General features: G+C 42.3%; 1 protein-coding gene across 2 annotated transcripts; it reads left to right on the top strand.

Annotated features, from left to right (window-relative positions):
* The first annotated feature begins 1599 nt into the window (after positions 1–1599).
* Positions 1600–19442, top strand: tent4a (terminal nucleotidyltransferase 4A). 2 transcript variants are annotated; one of them, XM_031287089.2, is made up of 13 exons: positions 1600–2669; positions 6166–6289; positions 8101–8147; positions 8245–8365; positions 9346–9453; positions 10977–11105; positions 11781–11994; positions 12343–12469; positions 12556–12659; positions 13151–13332; positions 13854–14012; positions 14249–14302; positions 16762–19442. In XM_031287089.2, exons 1-13 carry the CDS (start codon positions 1849–1851, stop codon positions 16930–16932), a joined length of 2361 nt encoding a protein of 786 aa, XP_031142949.1. In that variant the 5' UTR covers positions 1600–1848; the 3' UTR covers positions 16933–19442. The 2 variants fall into 2 exon arrangements, with proteins under 2 accessions (XP_031142949.1, XP_031142948.1); XM_031287088.2 differs by having other exon boundaries at positions 14249–14422.
* Positions 19443–20993: the final 1551 nt, after the last annotated feature.

Below are 20993 nucleotides of genomic sequence, written 5' to 3'. Positions count from 1 at the left end.
TATGTGCCTGTGTAGAGATGTGAAATAGCTGTTGATATAACGGTGTAAATGCAGCTTTCCACTAATGTGGGTTAAATATCGGGAACATGCTGCGGCCTCATTATTATTCAAGCCACATGCAGTCTCACAGACTACTGGCTGCTTCCTTAATATTATCTGCCATTACTGTTATGCATACTGTTGTCTTTTCCAGCCGTGTGTGTGTGTGTGTGTTAGACATCTGTCAGCTGTGGTCCAGTCGTCACCAATGTGGTAATCCCATGAAAGCTGACAATGAGACAAACCAGCCTTGAAATCGCGCACGCACACACTCTGGCACACCGTCAATGTTGGCGTTTGGCTTGAGCCGAGACTGTGACATGAGAAATGAGAGGAATAACCTACTCAATCTGGTGTTTCACTCAAACGCCTGTGTTTCACACAGTGTAAGATAGAGGGAGATAGAAAGAAGAGTTTAGATTTCTACAGGCATACAGTGGGAGTGAGCAGCTGTGTGTATGAGTGTCATACAGAGGGCTGCATATCCTAGCTGGCACATTGCTCTGGGGGGTTTTCCTTGACTCTGTCACATGCTGCACGTGAGTAGCAGGGGTTGGGGGCGGGCATTATGCAAGACACTCGCTCTCTCGTCCTCTATTTTACATGCATACACATCCCAGAAGGTGCTGGTTATGCCTTATCCAGCCTGCCTCCGCTCCATCCTAGAGCTTAATGGGCTGGGAGATGGTTGTTACTCGGGCAGGGTGGCATACAGAGTCTGGGATGATCAACACCATCTACTGTGTATTGCCCCTTGAAAATGAGCATTTTGATTCATGGGCTGCAGAGTACATCTGAAATGCTCCATTTGTGCTTAGACAGTAAACCCCTCTGTGTGTTACCCTGTGGAATGCAGTTTTCTGCTCTTTGTATGTATGTGAGCAGCATTTCAAGGGCCAGAGGTTGTGATTATGGGCCCCAGCTGTATTTCAGATGCCAGCTGACAACACAATGTGTCTCCCTCTCTGGCTAATGTTTATGTAAATTGTATTTTTTGAAGAGTGATTTTTTATATTTCTATAGATTTTTTAGACATTCAAATTAGGATTTTATATGTTAACAGTGGGCGATTTTATGTCAGAGCTTTCCTAAACAGAGGTACATGAAGTTGTGATCCCTGCCTGGCTTACTAGGACAGACAGATTCCCTTTGAATCCCAAACTATTAATGTCCCCCAAATCCACAGCTTTGCATATGTAGTATGGATATGTTATGTGCCAATATTTAAAAATAGCTATCTGAGGCTGACAGTCATTGATGGGGGATGCCCTATGAACCCACCCTCCCTTTCCCCCACCCATTGGTGATGGCCGGGGGATATAGGCTAATGTATAAGGACCTCTGGGTTCCAGGCCCTGCTTCAAAAGCCACTGGATCACAAGATCCTTATTCATTACTGACGATTTACCGTGGACTCCGTTACTTGTTTGTTCAATTAAATATTTATTAAATTAAAATTAAAATATATATTCTGTGCAATTCATCAAACGACCGGAGTGATAAAGAAGTGGGCGGATGGGGGGCGCAGTCATCGTTAAAGAAACCCCTCGTAGAGCGCATGCGCATGGATTTGAAGAGATAGAATACGCCATATTGAATTCCCGTAGGAAACTGCTAGCGTTTTTCCCCCAGCTAGCGGTGTAAAGGGGCCACTTTATCTATGGTCCTGATTCGGTTTTATGTTTAAATACTTCTCTTCTTCGCAACCCCGGACGGAGCAGCGACATTTGAACGGCCCAGGTAGTGGCGCAGATTCACAACGGGCTCGCTAGTGATACTTGTAGAGGGGTTACCAGAGAAAGAAGTTGAATGGATCCGAGGGTAGCTTGGATTCAGCCCGAACAGAAAGGACCTGCGAACGCCTTATGGATGCACGTCTGGGAGACCTCTCAGGGAGTACGGACACTCTCCGCTCAGCACCAGCTTCACAATCAAAACCACAACCAGTGCGTGAATTATGCTGCGTTGGATGTTTTAAAAAATGTGGCGACCGCGGTGGCATCGAGCAAGAGCATTTGCAGCAGCACCGGGAACGTTACTGCCAGTTTAAGCAGCGGCAGCAGCCATCACAGCATCATGAACGGCACTACTAGTATTAACGGCGCTGCGATTTCCTCGCTGGGGATAGCGCTGTCCAACGGGAACGTGTGTAACTCCTTCGCCACGACAAACGCCGCTGAACCAGGTAAGGGTAGACCCCTGCCCCAGAAGACGGGATCCGTCTCTTCGTCCTCCTCACAGGAATCCGGGGCGGACAGCCCCCCTTCCAGCTGCTCACTTGAGAGGACTATGGGTAGCAATGTAACGGGCAACATTAATAAAAACGTCGGGGGTGCCAATCTGCTATTTAGCGTGAGGGACAGCATGGACAATAATGTCAACCTCTACCACAGTCGTCTGTTACAGGAGCACCCGGCTTTTAATTTACCGCAGGTTTGCGTGAGGCGCCATCAGATTCACCCATCTGTACCTGTAATTCACACACACAATCACCATCCAGGCCGAAGGAAAAGTGACAACAAAGCAAGCACTTATGGGATGAACTACTTGCTTTCAAACTGCACTAATGGCAATTATGCGAGCACTTGGACGCCCTGGAAGACGAGGAAGTACAACCCTGGGGTCCTCGGGTGAGTGAACACTATTACTGCTGTAGGATTAAAAGGCTAACGTTGACATTTGCTGTTTGTTTTCACGTTAATGGCTAAAAGACGTTGTTACATCTTGCGCAAAAACGTATGTCTATAACGTATTATGGTAACGTTTGAACGTGATGTAGCTAACTATTTTCAACGCAGTTAACGCTATCCACGACAGTATACCCAGCATTGCAGTTTAAACTGGAGTTGGGCTGTTTGCTGGATAGCTAAAAGCCACCGATAGACAGCGATGGTTGGCTACAACAAGACCGGAAGTGCTCTGATTTCGTCTGCTGAAGTTTGAACTGGGCCGCTAAAAAAAATACAAATATACAACACAACAAACCATTGTGAAAAACGATTAAAAGACGTGCATTGTGTGAACTTGATTTAGAAGTGGTTTTTGAATGGGTAATTTATTTAGGTTTTGACCGGATATGTGCTTTTTAGTGTTTGTTAGCCTGATGAGCCTAACTTAACGTTAGCTAACGGTTGTTCCCTTTTGTCTCCACATTAAAGTTAGGAAACTAGCAATTTTAAAAACAAAACGAATACACTTTTCCCGTCAAAATTATGCCGAATTAGAAAGTAGAGTTTAAACTCTTAATAGCAAACTGAAATAATTATTAAAATACTTCAACCTGGCCAGGTCTTAGCTAACGGGGTTGGATAACACTTAACGTGTGTATTGTAATGGGTGAAGTTAACTGAGCTGTTGATTCATCCCTGGGCAATCCCACTCTTTTTTTTTAATTGCTTGATCATAAAAGTTCCGTTGATCAGTCTGCTTAGAGTGAGAGTATAATTAAACTGTGGGTTTAAAGGAGGAGCCTTGGTATTGTATGTTTTAGTAGTTTCCACTGCATTAAACTAAATAAAAGTGAAGTTAAACTGTTCCTTAGTAAGCTTAGTTATGCACGTCTTCCCAAGTTATTCAGGGTGCAGTCACAGTTAGCTGTCTTTTTCCTTCAGGGTGACATAACAGATAGGGTCTTAAAAAACAAAAAATAAAATGTACATATAAGTACCATTGCCAAAATCTTCCAAAGTAATAAATAACAATTTCTGTGAATACAGCTTAAGTGGACTATATTTTTTTAGTGTAATCTAACTTTTTTTCTGTTTGGTATTCATGCATGATTTGTGGGGGTTTTATAAAAATGCATGACACCTACATTGTTGTAGTGAGAGCTGTGTAACTGAAATATATTACGATTTTTAAAACATTTTAACGGTAGTTATTTTGCTCTGCCAGAAGCCTTTATCTATAAGAATTGACTAAAGAACTTCCAGATGTGTTGCAGGACCGTGTGATATTTGTAATGGCTGGTTGCACCCATCTGGGAATTTTCTGTACAAGGAATCGGTGTTGGTCATGACAGCACTTCCACATGCTTGATGCTTAGTTCCCTAATAGCCCGCATCCTAAATGAACTGAACATTTAAGTTGTTAATTTATATTTTCTCCTGCAAATAGTGAATGAATAACAAGTGCATTTGTGTTTGTACAAGTTTTGGCTTGTGCACTGATAAATCTTGCAGTAGTTTGCCTTCAGGGGTACCCTTTGAAGTCCCACATAGAGGGATTTGCACTTCAAATTGAAAATGCTAATAATTGTGTAGTTATGCTGCATTGATATTGGGATGATCAGAGATAAGGTTAAAAGAAAGTGTGGTAGTGTGGTCATAGACTGCACCAGTGAACACCGTTGATTACTTGAACACTGGGCCCTAAAGTTGTTGAAGAGGTGATGTTTGACTAGTTTGTCAGGGATGGCAGTTCTTATTTTGACTGTGGGGGGGGGGGCTAACAATAACCATGCCCTCTGTCAGCGGTGGACTATTGCCATGGATATGCACTGGCTTGCTGGCAGAGTTTTTATCAAAGAGTGGGCACATGGGCTGACTGTATTTCCTCCAGGGCTCTGGTAATTGATTGTGACAGTCTCCCTGTTCTGTATTTCACACTGACATCATGGCATGCATTCCTAGAAAAATGAATGGCCACAGGGTTAAACAGGGTTCCACTCTTCGGAGGCATTTGACTAGTCAGAAATCTTTACATTATGTGCGTTCCTCTGTTGGAAAAAAAACGAAACCATCCATATCTGCAATAACGATAAAGCCAGGGACATCAGGCATACTCTGGCTGATATGACCCTCAGTGTTTTAATAAACCTGCGTCAAATTCTTCTAAAAACCTCCATATGCGTGTGTTGTTGTACCTGTTTCTTGGCGAGGAACAAATGTTCTCACTGAAAGTAAGATTAGAAAAATGTATAGGCTACAAAGTCTCCCTCCCTTTTTTATCACGACCTCATGGTTTCACAGAGTTGTGATTTTAAAATAACAATTCAATAGAAAAGTAAATGTAGTTTGAAGCTATTTCAAATGTAGTCATTAATACACAAAGAGTAATTTGTTTTTTTATGGATTTCCCATTTTCAATTTACAGTTACTAAGATGTAACCCCCTGGGGCCGACAATGTCGTATACGACAGCAAACTACACGTTATGTCATATTCAATATCTCCTAGGGCTGGGACGATATGCTTTACACCGATTTGATTATTTCACGATACATAAGATAGACTTTTATTAATCCCACCCTGGGGAAATTCCTTAGGTACCGATGGGTGCCGATTTTAAATTTGTATTGTGATTTTCATTTATTGCAGTTCTAGAAGTATTGCGATTCCATAGTATTGCAATTTTCTATTCCTTCCTTAACAAAAACAAAAGTTGAATAATACACTTCTAGAGACATTTCTAAAAACCGAATTGTTTTCTAAAAAGAATGCACATCACAAGTCAGTCAGTCTGACATTTATTTAATTTGTAAAGAAGTGCATAACATGTATTTTCTGCTTTCCGTCTGCTTTGCTGGAAACGGATATGATGTAGTCGCTGTCAGCGGTAATGTATAAACAGAAAATATTGAGGTGACGTTGAAATTTTTTTTTTTATATATATATATAATCGCGATTCTGGGGAAAAGAATCTATTTTTTAAAAAAAATTGTCGCCAAAAAAATCACAATACTTAGGATTTTGCTATTGTGCTATGCACCTTGTGCTTTTTGGTAATCAGGTCTGAAGTAAAGTAGAAGCTAACCAAACAGAACTCCATGATATTTTTTTAGTAGAACATACTATGCTGTTGCTTTGCTTCCCCGGCTCTGGATTGATTGCAGTTAACCAGCACAGCGCTAAGAAGGTAGCATATCGTGGGCCATCTGGAGAGTGTTTTTAAATTCCAAAATGTAAGCCAAAAATGGTGTATGTGCAAGTCAATTTTTTTTTTTAGAAGATATCCTCATTTTGATTGTTAGTCGTATAGAAGTTTGCAATAAGAAATGTGAAATACTCCAAAGCAGAAGAGATATTTCCACATCATCTACAGTGCCTTCTTTCATGCTGGTCTGTGTGGAGCATGACTGTTGTAGCGGTGAGAGTAACCCTTATCTGTCATCCTCCTCTCTGTCCAGACTCCACGAGGAGGTGATGGACTTCTACAACTTCATGTCTCCTCGGCCCGAGGAAGCCGCTATGAGGAAGGAGGTGGTGGACCGGATAGAGAGGATCATCAAGGAGCTGTGGCCCACTGCAGATGTAAGATACACACACATGCCGCTGTTTTAATTTGGATGGATTTCCCCCTTTCAGATTCTCAATATCTTAGAGAGCACTCTCTCAAATCATGCAGTCCAGTCTTGGAGGAGGAATTATTGGTACACAGACGAACGCTTTCTTGATATGCTGTGTTTTAAGTTTTTTTTTTTTTTTTTTTTTTAAAGGTGAGGCGGTGTTTTTACAGTAGCCGGCTAACTTAGCTTAGCACAAAGACTGGAAACAGGGTAAACAACTAGCCCGGCGTTGTCCAAACGTACGAAAATCTGGCCACCAAAGTCACTAATTAACGTGTGGTGTCTCATTTGTTTAAACCGTACAAAAACCAAATTGACAATGATGACAATTATGTACCAGACTATTTCTTGGTCAGGAGCAATAACTTCCCAGAGTCTCTACTGCAGGGGTCACCAACCTTTTTGAAACTGAGAGCTACTTCATGGGTACTGAGTCATACGAAGGGCTACCAGTTTGATACACTCTTCTGAAATAACAAATTTGCTCAGTTTGCCTTAAGTTATGATTATTAATGATTAATGATAGTCATCTATGTGAAGACACTGATCATGTTAATGATTTCTCATTGTCAATAATTATCAACAATGACTTAACAAGGTGGGAAACAGATAATATCAATATTCAATTTTCATTTTTAGAACAGGCCTGAGGGCTACTCATGTGGTCAATGGGGGCTACCTGGTGCCCGCGGGCACCGTGTTGGTGACCCCTGCTCTACTGGTTGCGTGGCAACTGGTACTGGCCAAGAATTAGTTCAGCACACAATGTCATACATAGAAATATTTCTTAACATTTTTAAATTGAGCTGCTATAATCAAATATAGTAAAAGTCGTTGTAACACATTTGTGGGAAGTCCCGTTAAACTGACACCCGACCAACACTGTATTCTGACATTTTTCTATTTGTTAGCAATGGGTTTTTTTTTTTTTTTTTTTTGTAAGCTAACCAGCAAGTGCATTATCATGATGCTGAATGATGTTTCTGTAGAGGAAAAGACCAGGCCACAGAGTTGAAGTTACAAAAAGTAATTAAAAAAATTATATTTTTGAAGTGCACTCACTTTCTATGTGCAGAAATGCTGGTTGAGTAGTGCAGCGACGTAGGGTTGACGTAATGCCCCTCTCTTTACTTAATGATGTAAAACACGCGCAGTTGTGATTTGTTGGCTGCCAGTCTTCCCCTCTCTTCCACTGTGAGCCCGACTGTCAGGGAAATGGATCAAGCCCCTGATTTGTACCAGCCTCCCTTTTCATTTTAACCTATCAATCCCGGCCTGTCTTTGTGCTATTGCCTTGTCGTATTTACCAGACGGAAAGGGAAAGACCTCTACTCTGCTTTCTTTGGAGAGCTTTCGCTTGCAGCCCCCAAACACCGCATTTTTTTTCCTTCTAGCTTTTGTATTAATTTGGCAGCTTACTCCGCTTGTCAGCATTTACTGTCCCTGAAGTGGCACAGGGAAATACCTAGTTCCTTTTTAGTTTGCAAACATTCGAGTTGGATTTGTTAATCATCAAGACAAATGAGCTGTTGTACGATACAGGATCTGTACTGTCAAAAGCATGTAGCCAAGCCCATTATAGTTAGAATGTGATAGGAAAGGTGTGTGTGTGTGTGTGTGTGTGTGTGTGTGTGTGTGTGTGTGTGTGTGTGTGTGTGTGTGTGTGTGTGTGTGTGTGTGTGTGTGTGTGTGTGTGTGTGTGTGTGTGTGTGTGTGTGTGTGTGTGTGTGTCAATTTCGTCAATGTTTTCATATTTCTTCAACATTGCTTTTTCAGGTCCAGATATTTGGCAGCTTCAGCACAGGGCTGTACCTTCCAACAAGGTAAGACCTTAGTATTTAAGAAACAAACAAAAAAAACTCAAACTGATGTGTTTTGCTGGCCGGCATTTTAACGTTCTGCCTGTTTTTTTGTCTTCAGTGACATTGACCTGGTGGTGTTTGGGAAGTGGGAGCGCCCGCCACTGCAAGAACTGGAACAAGCTCTTCGCAAGCATAACGTGGCAGAACCTTTCTCCATTAAAGTGCTGGACAAGGCTACAGTAAGTAACCAGGGCATCTTTCTGTCTTCATATTGAGTCCCTAAATAAAGCCACACTGGTTTGAGCAACAGATATCCATCAAACCCACATTGACACATTTCATCACACGTATTTGATAAAAAAAAAGACCATTTAAAATTCCATGTACACTGGTGCAATGATTAATGATTTCAAACATAAAATAGTTTGACTGTTAATTTCCTAAAGGTTTAATTCTTCATAAGTAATAGAATATTACAGCCCCAATAAATGGGCAACTAATTGTAACAAACCTAGCCAAATGAAAATTTGGCAGCACTTATTACATTCCTAGAAAAGTTGTTCTGGACTTCAAGTGGTCAGTTTGATGTACAAAGCTTTGGCTCTCATATCCATGAGAATATGAGGGGGGGAAGGAACCACTCAATTAGTGCCTTCCATCTGTTTGCGTGATAGGTGGTGCACACTGCCAGTTGTGTGTTTATGTTTCCTGTTAAACTGTAAATATACATGGTATTGTTTATGCCCACTATAATATTACAATAGCAGTGAATACTTTGTCAGCTCTAGTCCACCTAAAGTAAAAGGTCAGTGATACTCCACTGTTTACTTTTGTAGTTCTTTATTGTTTTGGAGTTAAAATACAATTTTGCAGCTAAAACAAATGCATGTTGTGCCTCAAGGCCATTTAATGTGGATCCCCACTCTGGTGGAAGTGTTTATAGCTAAAATCCCACAGTGGTATGGTAGCATGCACTGTCATCCTGTGGCGTGTGCACATAAACAGGCTGTCCACTGCAAGCTACAATGCTGTCTTGACTGACATGATAAGTAGTTAATGGCTGAATTTTTCATTTTTGGATTCATTCCGTCTAAAAGGCTGTCAGTTGTCAGTCGTTCTCTCTTCCCCCCCCCTCCCCCTCCTCCTCCTCACATAGTGACTGAGCAGATGACTTGACTGTAATGTTTGCTAATACTCTGTCACTTTTTTCTCCCTTCAGGTGCCAATCATCAAGCTGACAGACCAGGAGACCGAGGTGAAGGTGGACATCAGTTTCAATGTGGAGACTGGAGTCAGGGCGGCAAGCTTCATTAAAGATTATGTTAAGGTGAGATGTTATATATTTATATGTGTTTATTTTTATATATATATGGCCTTGGTCCTACCGCTGTCAGGATGTACAGCTTACAGGTACAAATGTTAACTTAGTATTAATTTATTTCGCCATCGAATCAGACCAGAAGGCATCAAATGACGCACAGATATCCATGTGCACCTTTTGCTACTGCATTTTAAAACCAGATAGGGATTGTGAATTCAAGTCTTCGTGGACTAAATTAAATCCGGCCACAACGCACAATACAAGCAATACTTAGATATGGAGGAGGAGAGCCGGAAAAGGTTATGTAGACATATATAAAAACCACCAGAGGAGTCACATAATTACCGTTTTTTACAGCGGGGTCTAAATACAGAACTTTGGATATTCCCTCTGTGAATCAGGCGAGCCAGCAGTTTAAAGCATGACACTGTACTTCACTCCAATCTTGCATTGGCACATCTCATTTCCAAAGTGGAGCTGGAACGGACCCCAGCAACCGTGCTCAGTATAATGGCCACTTAACTCAAACTGAGTCTGTGTGTTGCTGAAAACCTTGTTGCCAAATGTACTCAGCAGAGGTGAAATCCACCCCATGGCTCAGACAAGATTCCTGCCAAAGGTGGATCTCTGCCTGCTTTAGTCACGGTTGTAGTAGCTAATGCAGGAGAGGAATTCCAGGTGCTGATGTTCCAGCGAGCTGTCAGGGTCTGACTTTTTCCCCTTTTGTTGTTGTTGATTTTTGTATTATGGGACTCTGGGAAAACGTGTCGGAGCTTGATAGCCGGCTGCTGACAACCACACTTGGCATCAATCCAGGGATAGTTGATGTTGAATGATGAATGCGTGGGTGTGACCAGACTCCAGTGAAAAGGTCACCTCGAAGCCAATCCTCATACTGTATGTCAGATTCCCATGCCAGCCACTTGGAGCAGCGTAGCGCCCAGTCTTTTTCTCACTTCTTAAAAGCATATTTAAACAGTCAAACCAAGTCCTGCTGCTCCACTGGCACAGATATGCACACACATACTGCCAGGAGGTCATGCTTTCCTTTTCGATTGGAAAATGAACACATTTGTAATTCCCATTACCAGGCCTTCTGGGGTTTCAGCACATTATCAAGTCACAGGCTCTTGGAAGCCTCGTTGAACACCTTTTTTAAAAAAAACAACAAAAAAACCTTTTTTAGAAGGTTTAACCCAGTTGGAAAATGGAGTATTTATGTGGTAAGTGAGAGGGTTATCATTCATACATAGCATTGATTACAAATTATGATTAGTCAACTGCCTCAACTTAAAGCTGGGGGAGGCAGTTTCTGCTGTTGTTTTTACATTTTTACCTCTTGCAGCTTTAATTAAAATAAACAAGATTGAACCAGTGTGGTTTCAGCAATAACCGTGGCATCAGCAGGGGGTTTCTCACTGGTTTGGCACAGTATGCATTAGTCACAGTTACTGCAGAAACATAACTAATGTGTAAAACTGTTTACCTGAATCAACCATTCTCACGCCTGTCTCTTCTTCCACTTTCAGATGTATCCAGTGCTGCCTTACCTGATCTTTGTACTGAAGCAGTTTCTGCTGCAGAGAGATCTAAACGAAGTCTTCACTGGGGGAATCAGCTCTTACAGCCTCATCCTCATGGTCATCAGCTTCCTGCAGGTACACTGAGATGCAGATACACACCCCGAAAGAAAACATGTGTTGTAATATGAGCAGAAAGTAGCCCTAGTGCAGGATGTGGTAGCAGTTGCACATTGGGAGCAATTTCAGAGGTAGTAGCAGTGCTAATAATGCGACAGTAGCAGTATTCTAGTATATTAGCCATAGTGTGTCTTAAAGGTCCCATATCATGCTCGTTTTCAGGTTCAAACTTGTATTTTGATATTCTACTAAAACACTAAAACATGCTTTAATGAAAAAAAAAACATTCTTTTTCTCATGCTATCTGTCTGAATATACCTGTATCTGAAATGCTCCATTTTAGCACCTGTCTCTTTAAAAAAAAAAAAAAAAAAGCCCAGTCTGCTCTGATTGGTCAGTGCTTCCAGGTCTTCCACACGTGCACTCTCTGCATCTCTGTACTGTCATTTCAGCCGAGGAATGACTAAGGACACTATAGGGAAATCTCACTTTTTACAATATGGGGCCTTTTAAGGTAGTAATACCAATACTGATAGTTGCAGCAATAAGAGGATTCATAGTGGAATTAGTAGTAGAAAACGGCTTCCCACTTATCCAGTGTTGGGCACAGACATCAATGGTAATCTTGACTAATGCACAGTAATACTTGTTTTAAATACATACTAATCCAGTCTTTCTGTGCTTGCTCTTCAGCTCCATCCTCGTATCGATGCCCGAAACCCCAATGAGAACTTGGGCATTTTGCTGATTGAGTTCTTTGAGTTATACGGCCGCCATTTCAACTATTTGAAAACAGGGATTCGCATCAAAAATGGAGGCGCATACATAGCCAAAGAGGAGATCATGAAGGCCATGATAAATGGATACAGACCATCCATGCTCTGCATAGAGGACCCACTGCTCCCAGGTGTGTGTGTGTGTGTGTGTGTGTGTGAATGCTGACTCCAAGAACAAAATACCTCTGCAAATTGACCACCATCAATCATAGAAGTCAGTCAGTATGAGGTTGTTAGTGAACTGGTTAACGAGTGAAATGAGGCTGGACATGTCATTTTAAACAGCAGAACATGGCAAATGTCAGCTTAAAGTCACGTATGTGTAGGATTTGAAAATTTCTCATTTTGGTGACATCTGGTGGTAGTTCCAGGAGCGACACGGTGGCATACAGCAATGGGACACAGTAATTGCAAATCTTTCTCTTTACCCTTTTTAATATTTACTATTGTATTGTCGTGTCTGTCTTTACTCCATGTAGGTAATGATGTGGGGAGGGGTTCCTATGGTGCCATGCATGTCAAGCAGGTGTTTGACTATGCCTACACTGTCCTGAGTCATGCCGTGTCCCCGCTTGCACGGTCGTATCCCAACAAAGACTCTGAAAGGTTAGTATTCGATCCACTCAGCAGCACCAAAGATATCCTGGATACAGGTGGTGCTCTTCTAAACCCCTTCTCTCTCTTCTCCGCAGCACCATGGGCAGGATAATTAGGTTGACCCAGGAAGTGATCGACTACAGGGAATGGATCATCAAGAAGTGGGGGGGCAGGGATCTGGCGCGAACTGACAGCAGAGGTACGGTTCCTCTGACTTTAATATACAATTCTACAGTAATGAAGAAATAACTGCTTGTGCTTATCGTGATAATGTCTTCAAACTAAGACGGTATGAGGTCTTAGTTTGCGCAGACCTCTATCCAATTTCACCTCTGTATATTCTATATTATCTGATTATGCAATTGACATCCAACATAATGCAGTAATACTGCCACCCACTTGGTACAACAACATGAAGCATATCCTATTTTATTCCCTCCAACCCATCTAAAGGAAGCACACCCAATTTGCATCTAATTTAATTGTAGAATTTAAATGTAGTGTTTATTCTAGTAAGTGGAAAATCAGATAAATTACAGCTAATTGAACAGCTCCAGATATTATGAGAACATTTGAGAGTTCAATAGTCTACAGAAAAAGTACACTATTTTTAATGTATACATAATAAAAATCCACTTGGCATATCATGTAGAAATTGTGAGTCCCTGAACCTTTCATTTGTTTTGGTAGTTTCACCTCCCAAGGAGCCAGTGTCGGAGCAGGAGCCTTGCACGCTCGGTGGTAGTGTCGGATCGGAGGAGCAGCAAAGGGACTCAGTGTCGCCCCACAGTGCAGACTCCCCCATGTCCATCTCCAGCCCCCAGCAGCACTCTTCAGCCTCCTCTGTCTCCTCACTGTCTGGATCAGACAACGTAAGAAAATGCATACACACAGGCAGGATAAGCAGATGAAGCGCACACTGTTAAAGCACTTTATGTGGGTTTTGTAAGTAAGAGTTTACACTCAAAGATGGGAGATGGAAGAAAGATTTGTCAACGTCATAGACATATTAACATTGACATAGTTAAGAGTCAGTCAACATAACGGCTACTCTGTTGAATGTGGACAGCATGAAATGCAGTCGACACTAACTGGTATGAAACGCCCATGACAAACTGGTGAATTGCTGCAGACCTCTACCCAATTTCACCTCTGTGAATGATATATTATCTGACACAACTACAGTTTGTTGCGATTATGCAATTGACATCCAACATAATAGAGTAATACCGCATGAAGCATATCCTATTTTATTTTCTCCAACCCATCTAAAGGAAGCACACCCAATTTGCATCTAATTTTATTGTAGTATGTAAATGGGGAAACGTACCGTAGCGACAAGTGACATGCTCAACCTTGCTCATTGTTTTCTCCTTTTTGTGTCATTTGCCAGGACTCTGATTCAACGCTGCCGTGTCACGTCCCTCCGCCTGCCCTGCCACAATACCCGTCTTTCCCGCATCTGGGCCTAGCTTTGCCACCAGGCCTCAACATGGGCACCGGCAAGCCCTGCATGGGAGGACACCATCTCCTCTTGCCTCCAGGCTCACAGGTAGGCACACAGCAGTAGGGATTACACTGCAGCTTAGATAATGTATGGAAATTAGGAAGTGATGGTTAACATTTGGATCAGGAGTTAAGAGGCTATATATAGAACATCAGACCAAATAGCTCTAAGAGCAAGGGTGTTTTTGGAACTAGACATTTACAGCGTTTGATGAAATCAAGAACAACTGGATGTTGTTGCTCTTTCCTGTTACTTACTTATTGTCCCTTTCGTCCTCCCAGGCTCGCGTCTCACTGCCCGGTGGTCTAACAATGCACTCCATACCTGGCAGACAGGTGTGTATAGACACCGGGCTCCCCCCCTTCTTCCACATGCCCCCCCCAGCCCATGCTCATGCCCCTGCCCCCTCCAGCCCCCAGCCTCCGCCCAGCCCCCACTCCAGCCACACACACAAGGTAGGCGCCGGATGCCACAAAAACACGCACTGCACTGTCGAGGCAAACTTGCCACACACACACACACACACACTAGGGCTTTGACTTTTGCCCAAAAATCATATTCGAAGTTCGTTTGCTTATGAATATTAATATTTGAATATATTTGAATATTTATTAATAATATTTTGACCATTAAATGCCTTCAGTAAGGCTTATATTGGTATCAAACTTCGTATATGTTCTGTCCACCAGAGGGCAGTGTATCAGTCAGTAGGCGTGCAATGATGTTAGAAGAAAAACACACTGCCACCACTGGTTTTTTTTTTTTTTTTTTGTTGTTTTTTTAATTAAAAGTCAGACCCTGGATTAAACACAAACAATATGCTTTCAACAGGAAGGTCGGATATTTCACCGTAGCCTACGTAAGTGGTCTGATGTTCATACTTTTGCGCTGGTGTGTGCGTCGAGCCACGTGTGTATGTGTGTGTGTGTGTGTGTGTGTGTGTGTGTGTGTGTGTCTGGGGAGTGTGTTGTGAGAGAGTGACGGTGATTACCGGTAGCTTCGGAGCAAGTAGCGACTCTATAGTCTTAGTGAGAGAAACAAAGTGTCTCCCCTGTTCTTTCTGACCACGGTGGGAAATCTGTAGCAGGAAAAGTTAACCCTCTCCTTGATTTTACGTTGTTTATGGAGAAAGAGAACCAGGAAATGAGTCGGGGGAAATGCGCTACCAAGCCATGGCCGAGCGACGTGCGTCGCCACGACGTGTAGTTACATTTTGAAATGCGTGAAAAAGCCTCGGAATCTCAATTGAAAACAAGGTTTACAAGCAAACACATTTACAAAAAAATAATGCCCATAACAGGTTCGAAATTCGAATATTAAGGGCTGCCTAATATTCGTTCGAATATCAATATTTTTTTTTATTATTCGTATTATATTCGAATATCGAAGTTCGGCGTCAAAGCCCTAACACACACACACACACTGTTTATCTCATATTTTCTGTTTCTCTTCCACAGTTTCTCTTCCAAGTGTGTGTGATTTCCTGTCCCTGTCCCTGGAAATCCAGAGTTCTCGCGAGAGCACAATTTGAATTTGCTCAGCGAGTCACTCTGGCATTGTGTAATGATGCTCGTTAACTATGCCCTTGTAGCCGAGCTGCACCAATCACATCGGTGTATCTGATATAGGCCGGCCAGAGGCGAGCTTAACAAATGACGACAGTTTAATCTACCAGTTACTGTAGCTCCGCTGGTAGCTAAGCGTATGGGGCTCTGGATACGTCACCCCGTGTATTGTTGTGATTGGTCGTAGTGTTATCCAATTGCATGCAGTGAGATTTTCAAATGCATGCTTGGTGCCGCCCCTCGAGTTGGGCCATTTTCATTACTCAATGCCAGACACTTAATCTTTCGGATTTGGGTCTGGATTTTCAGGCTACGATTTCTCTCTCTGACGTTGCCATCTGTAGTCCGTAACTATCACTGCTTCTCTGTGGCCTGGTGTTCCAACAACTGATGTGTACGTGTTGCTATGAGAAATGTCATAAAGAGGGACTTTTTAGTTCTCACAGCCTACTGGCTTATTAAAGGAATAGTTAGATTTTTTTGGGAAAGATGCTTAGGCAAGGCAGTATTATTTGTATAGCACATTTCAGCAACAACGCAATTCAACGTGCTTTACATAAAACATGAAAGAACAGTTAGAGAATATAAAAACAGCTAAAATAGAATGAGACCGGTATGAAATAAAAGAATATAAGTTAAATTCCTGTGTAAGAAATGAACAATTACTCAATAAAAGGCAGCGTCAACCAGAAAAGAGAGTTGCAGCAGGCCTGCAGCTTTCTGGGAGTTTGTTCCAGATATGTGGTGCATAAAAACTGAACGCTGATTCTCCATGTTTAGTTCGGACTCTGGGGACAGAAAGCAGACGACCTGAGAGGTCTGGATGGTTCATAATGTAGCAGCAGATCAGAAATGTATTTTTGGCCCTAAACCATTCAGTGCTTTATAAACCAACAGTAGTATTTTAAAATCAACTCTTTGAGAGACATGAAGCCAATGTAAAGACCTCAGAGGAAGGCTTATTCAATTTGATGCAAAGAGTTAGATGAGAAGATTGATACCACTCATATTTATACATTAATTATAAAGCCACAGCCTTTAGGGAATTAGCTTAGCTTGACATTCACACTGAAAGCAGGAGGAAACATCTAGCCTGGCCTTTTTTGTTTTGCTGTGTTTTTTTGCTTGGTTGGTTATTTTTCCTTTTTGGTGCATCATCAGTAAAGTAATTAGAAGTTTGTTTACATATCTTCTCTCTCTCTCTCTCTATTCTTTCCACCCCTCTCCAGAACGGAGCCAAGTTCAACGTGAAGGGCTTCCACAACCCGCCGCTGGTCAGCAACCCTGTTCTGGCTAACCGCGGACACACACACACCCACACGCACACACACACACAGTATCACCGCAACACTTGGCGACGCAGAAAGAGGGACAGCCTACCGGTTAGCCTCAGCAGATAGAAACCACTCCCCTTCCCCGACTTTTGCTCCCTCTCCTCTCTGGTTGCAAAAGCCCTGGCTCTTCGCTCGTCTCGGAGGAGGATGGACAGGCAGGCAGAGGACCAGAGACCAGCAGTTTTCACTCTGGGGCTGCCGCCACATGGAGCAACAGCCCTCAGCTCGGCATCTTCTTCTTACTATCTCTACCTTTTCATTTCTGCATGACTTTTGTCACAGTTTTTTTTTTTTTTTTTTTTTTAGTTTTCAGTATTACGTTGATTTCAGTATTTTTTTTTCTCCCCCTCATCTTTGTTTCAGGTCTGTTCCTGTTTTATTTTTTGTTGGACTTGGTGGCGCTGCCACTTCCAAGTTCACTTGACCTCGTCTTGACCGTTGCAGCCAAGCTGCCTGTGGTTCAGTGTAATATTTTTTTTTTTTTTTTTTTTTTTTTTTTTTTACAGTTTATACACTTAAAAACAATCGGTTTCATTTTGTGCAATAATGTTATTTTTCTTTTTTGGAACTAAAGTAAATGGTTATTTAATTTGTGTGTGTGTGTGTGTGTGTGTATGTAAAGGCATTTTTATACAGTTGTTTTATTTTTGTAGAGTTTTAAAATTTTGTTTACAAAACCTTTCCCCAGGCAGCATCTCTGGAATGTGTGTGTGTGTTCCTCAGTTGTTGTTTCGGTGCGTGTGTGGGGAGTGTGTGCACCAGTCAGTCATCAGGTTGAGATGGACCCCAGTTCAAAAGCCCCCCCCCCACCCCCCTTCCCCCCCCCACCCCCTCTCATTCTCTTCTTCTCTTCCCTCTGTACTTGTGTTCTGTTTGAGAAAGAGAAGCAGGAACAGAAAGGGGTTACTAAGCTCTTATCTTGATATTCCTCCCATTTTGTCTTCATCTGTCCTGCGATAACGGGCGAGGTTAACATGGAATTCCTCCTGGAAGTTTTGTTCCTCAGTCCAGTTAGTCTTAAGGCGTCTTGAAAGGAAGTGGGGGGAATGGAAATTGCACCCTAGGATATCCTGAGAAACGAGAGGATGTAATTCTGTTTGGGCCTAGAAGAGGTAGCTCCCGAGCAGATAGAGCTTTAGCAGCGCCACCTCGAGATTGTGTGTAATGTGTATATCTCCGTATGTGTGTGTGTGTGTCCCTCTTATGGGACTGTACTGTTGCCATATTACGTCAGTCTGGGGAAGGCTGGTAGTGGCCTGCTAGTTTTCTCTCCACCGGAGGAGATTTTTTTTTAAAAGAAAAGCTTCCAGACAGTGCAGAATGTTGGCCTAAAAAGGCCTGTTCTGTTAGACATATATGCTAGTGTGTTTTCATTTTTTTTTTCATCTTTTTTTTGTGCTCGTCTCTTTTTATTACATGTCGTAGGAGGGTTTGGGCCAAGAAGGCAACAGCGTGTCTGACTTGAATTTGAAGATCAAAGATTAGGGTGAGAGGGCAGAAAGCCACGGAGGACGTGGTTGTGGAAATCTGATCCCAGGGCTGAGGTCAACTCTTGCCCAAAGCTGTAAATCAGTGCAGACCAACACTAAGATGCTCAGCGATAAGGTTTTCTCCTTTATGGTCCTGGACAAAGGAAAAGGAGGGAAGGAGAGAGAGAGGAGGGGGGTGGGGGGTGTCTTCCTGAACCAAGGACCCTAGTGAAAGGGAATTATATTTTGATTCCATTCAGGAATCTTGTGTATATTTGATTGCCAGGTACTTCCGCTAATTGTTTGCAATGCCTTTCTTTGTGTTTACTTGGAGTGTGTGTACGTCGTTTTCGGCGAGCACACTGTGTCACAAATACACACACTCACAGACAGGACTGTCAAAGGCTGTGCCTCGCCCAGAACACTACACACGCTGGTGTTATTACTATGCAAGTGGATTATTCTAATTATTGTGTCAACTCTCGTCTTTGTTTTTTTTTTTCAAATGACAACACTGCTTGTTGGACTGGAGTAATGTTACTGACTGTCAAGACTCGCAAGTCAACTACAAGTCCACCCCCACCCCCCACCCCCCTCTGTATTTGTATGAAGACATGTCCTGATATGTTTCAAAGTCTAGTTTTCTACATTTATCAGTCAAATGTAAGGAATGGGGGATGTTAATGTCAATGGTTGGGTATGGGTCTGTGTAGTGTGTGACATAGTGAAACGTGTGTGAGAAAGTATCGAGACTCATGCCTTGCCTTCACAGATTTCTTTTTTTTAATCCGACGGTCCGTGAGCCAAGTGCACTCAGAGAGCGACTTGCACTCTGCAGGTGCACTTCAGAAGGGGCCGAAGTGTCCACCAACAATTCTCTAGCTTTTACTGAGACTCTGTTCAGTACTGTTAAACTATTTATGGTTGCCTTTTTCTTTTAAACCATCGCAACTCTGATCCCTCAGTCAAAACTGCACCTGGCATCAATTCAATCTCAGACGAAGGGTTTCTGTTTTGACCGATAGTTTACAGGCAGTGCAGGTTGTAAGCTAATCATCACCTCCAGCTAGAGAAATCCCTTTCACGTTTTAATGATTTGACCCACACCACCAAAAAAAAAAAAAAAAAAAAAAAAAAAATCGTTATGGTCTTTTTCGGATATGTCCCCGGCCAAACTGTCGTACCCTTTCACTCTGTTTTTTCCCTATGGGTGATTATTTCCATCCGTAGGGAGGTGATCACTTTGGCGCATGAAATGCTCAGTTACATGCAGTCCTAGCCTGATATAAATTGGATAACTAGGTGGATGTAGATTTGAACTTGCAAGCTGCATCCCCTGTTAGCCATGTCTGCTTTTAGAGATTAGAACCAGCATTGATGAGAGGCTGAGAATGCAATTGGTAATGGGAGTTTTTTTGACTGGGTTAGAGTTGCTTGCATCTCCACAGCAAAGACTTGACATGCAGTATGTAGGAAGTCTGTATGGATTAAAATCTATGTGCATCTCAGCGGTCTAAAGCAGCTCTCCGTGTTCACGTTTCAGTGGGGCTCTGCCACATTGCTTTCATTTCTCCAGACTGGTAGAAATGACGGTAAAAGGAAGCAACAGAGAGAGGCTAGGACCGCTGAGATTTTGGCGTACACAAGTACATGTAGATGCAATGTAATAGTATCCACCCCCCCCATTGCAATACAATGAGGGATTTTAAACTGGCGGCTGCTGTTTCAAGAAAAGTGGCAGCCCCTCTTTGTCCTGGCTGATTCATGTGAGCAGTGGCCCTCTAAATGGACACTGAGCTACCGGTGGCCAGAGGAAACCACTGCCCAGCCTTTGGTTGTTGTTGTTTTTTTTTTTTTTTTTTTGGTTGTTTTTTTTTGGACATTTTTATGTAAATATATTTTTTTCTATTTTATTTTTTAATAAACATTTTAAAACTGCCACTCAGCGTGTGTTTTTCTATTTGTATTGACATAGAATGATATGATATAGGATTATATGGGCACACATTTCTGACCACATTGACATACGTATTATCGTATGAAGCATTTATGCCGAAAATGTAAGCAAACCATTATTTTTGCACTTCCAGCAGACACGGAGCAACGTTAGCATTCATTTGGAGTTGTGTTTTGGCCACTTGGCAAATGTAAGTCCAATATTCACTCTCCGATTTTTTTAAGTGGGGTTGTATGAGGTACTTATGACAGTCTGTGTATTATCTACAGTAGATGATGGTCGGTCGCCCCCGGTTTGGAGAAGCAGGCAGGAGTACCGACACGGAAACTAAGCAATGTAGCAAAAAACATATTTTAGCCACCTAAAACAAATCAATATCAGTTTAAGTGTACGACATATTTGGAATATTTTCACTGCTTTATCAAAGCCACCAGACTCCTTTGACAAAAACAGTCGTTTTACCGAACCAGAATGTGAGAGTTTTCTGGTCTTCTGCTGCCTGTTTGGTGCTGGGCAGGCAGTGTACAGTGGGTTTGCTATAGCTTTAGTTGTTTAAAAGAGCTGCCTGTTGTGTCTGGAAGCAACACTGATGAGAGTGGTGAGACGCAATCAAAACAATAAAGGTGCAGGCCATTAAACCAAAAAAATGAGCTAAACAACATGCTGAACCACTGAGGTGACTGCAGAGTCAGGTGATGATT

Source organism: Sander lucioperca, chromosome 16, assembly GCF_008315115.2.
Source record: "Sander lucioperca isolate FBNREF2018 chromosome 16, SLUC_FBN_1.2, whole genome shotgun sequence".
Taxonomy (NCBI): Eukaryota; Metazoa; Chordata; class Actinopteri; order Perciformes; family Percidae; genus Sander; species Sander lucioperca.
This window is presented reverse-complemented; position numbering and strand designations above follow the sequence as displayed.

What these genes read in the sequence shown, in the direction of transcription:
- tent4a (XM_031287088.2), top strand. Translation starts at nt 1,849, where the DNA reads ATGGATCCGAGGGTAGCTTGGATTCAGCCCGAACAGAAAGGACCTGCG. An exon ending in TGGTCATCAGCTTCCTGCAG is followed by an intron (nt 11,106 to 11,780) that starts GTACACTGAGAT and finishes CTTGCTCTTCAG; the next exon opens with CTCCATCCTCGTATCGATGC. An exon ending in CCCAACAAAGACTCTGAAAG is followed by an intron (nt 12,470 to 12,555) that starts GTTAGTATTCGA and finishes TCTTCTCCGCAG; the next exon opens with CACCATGGGCAGGATAATTA.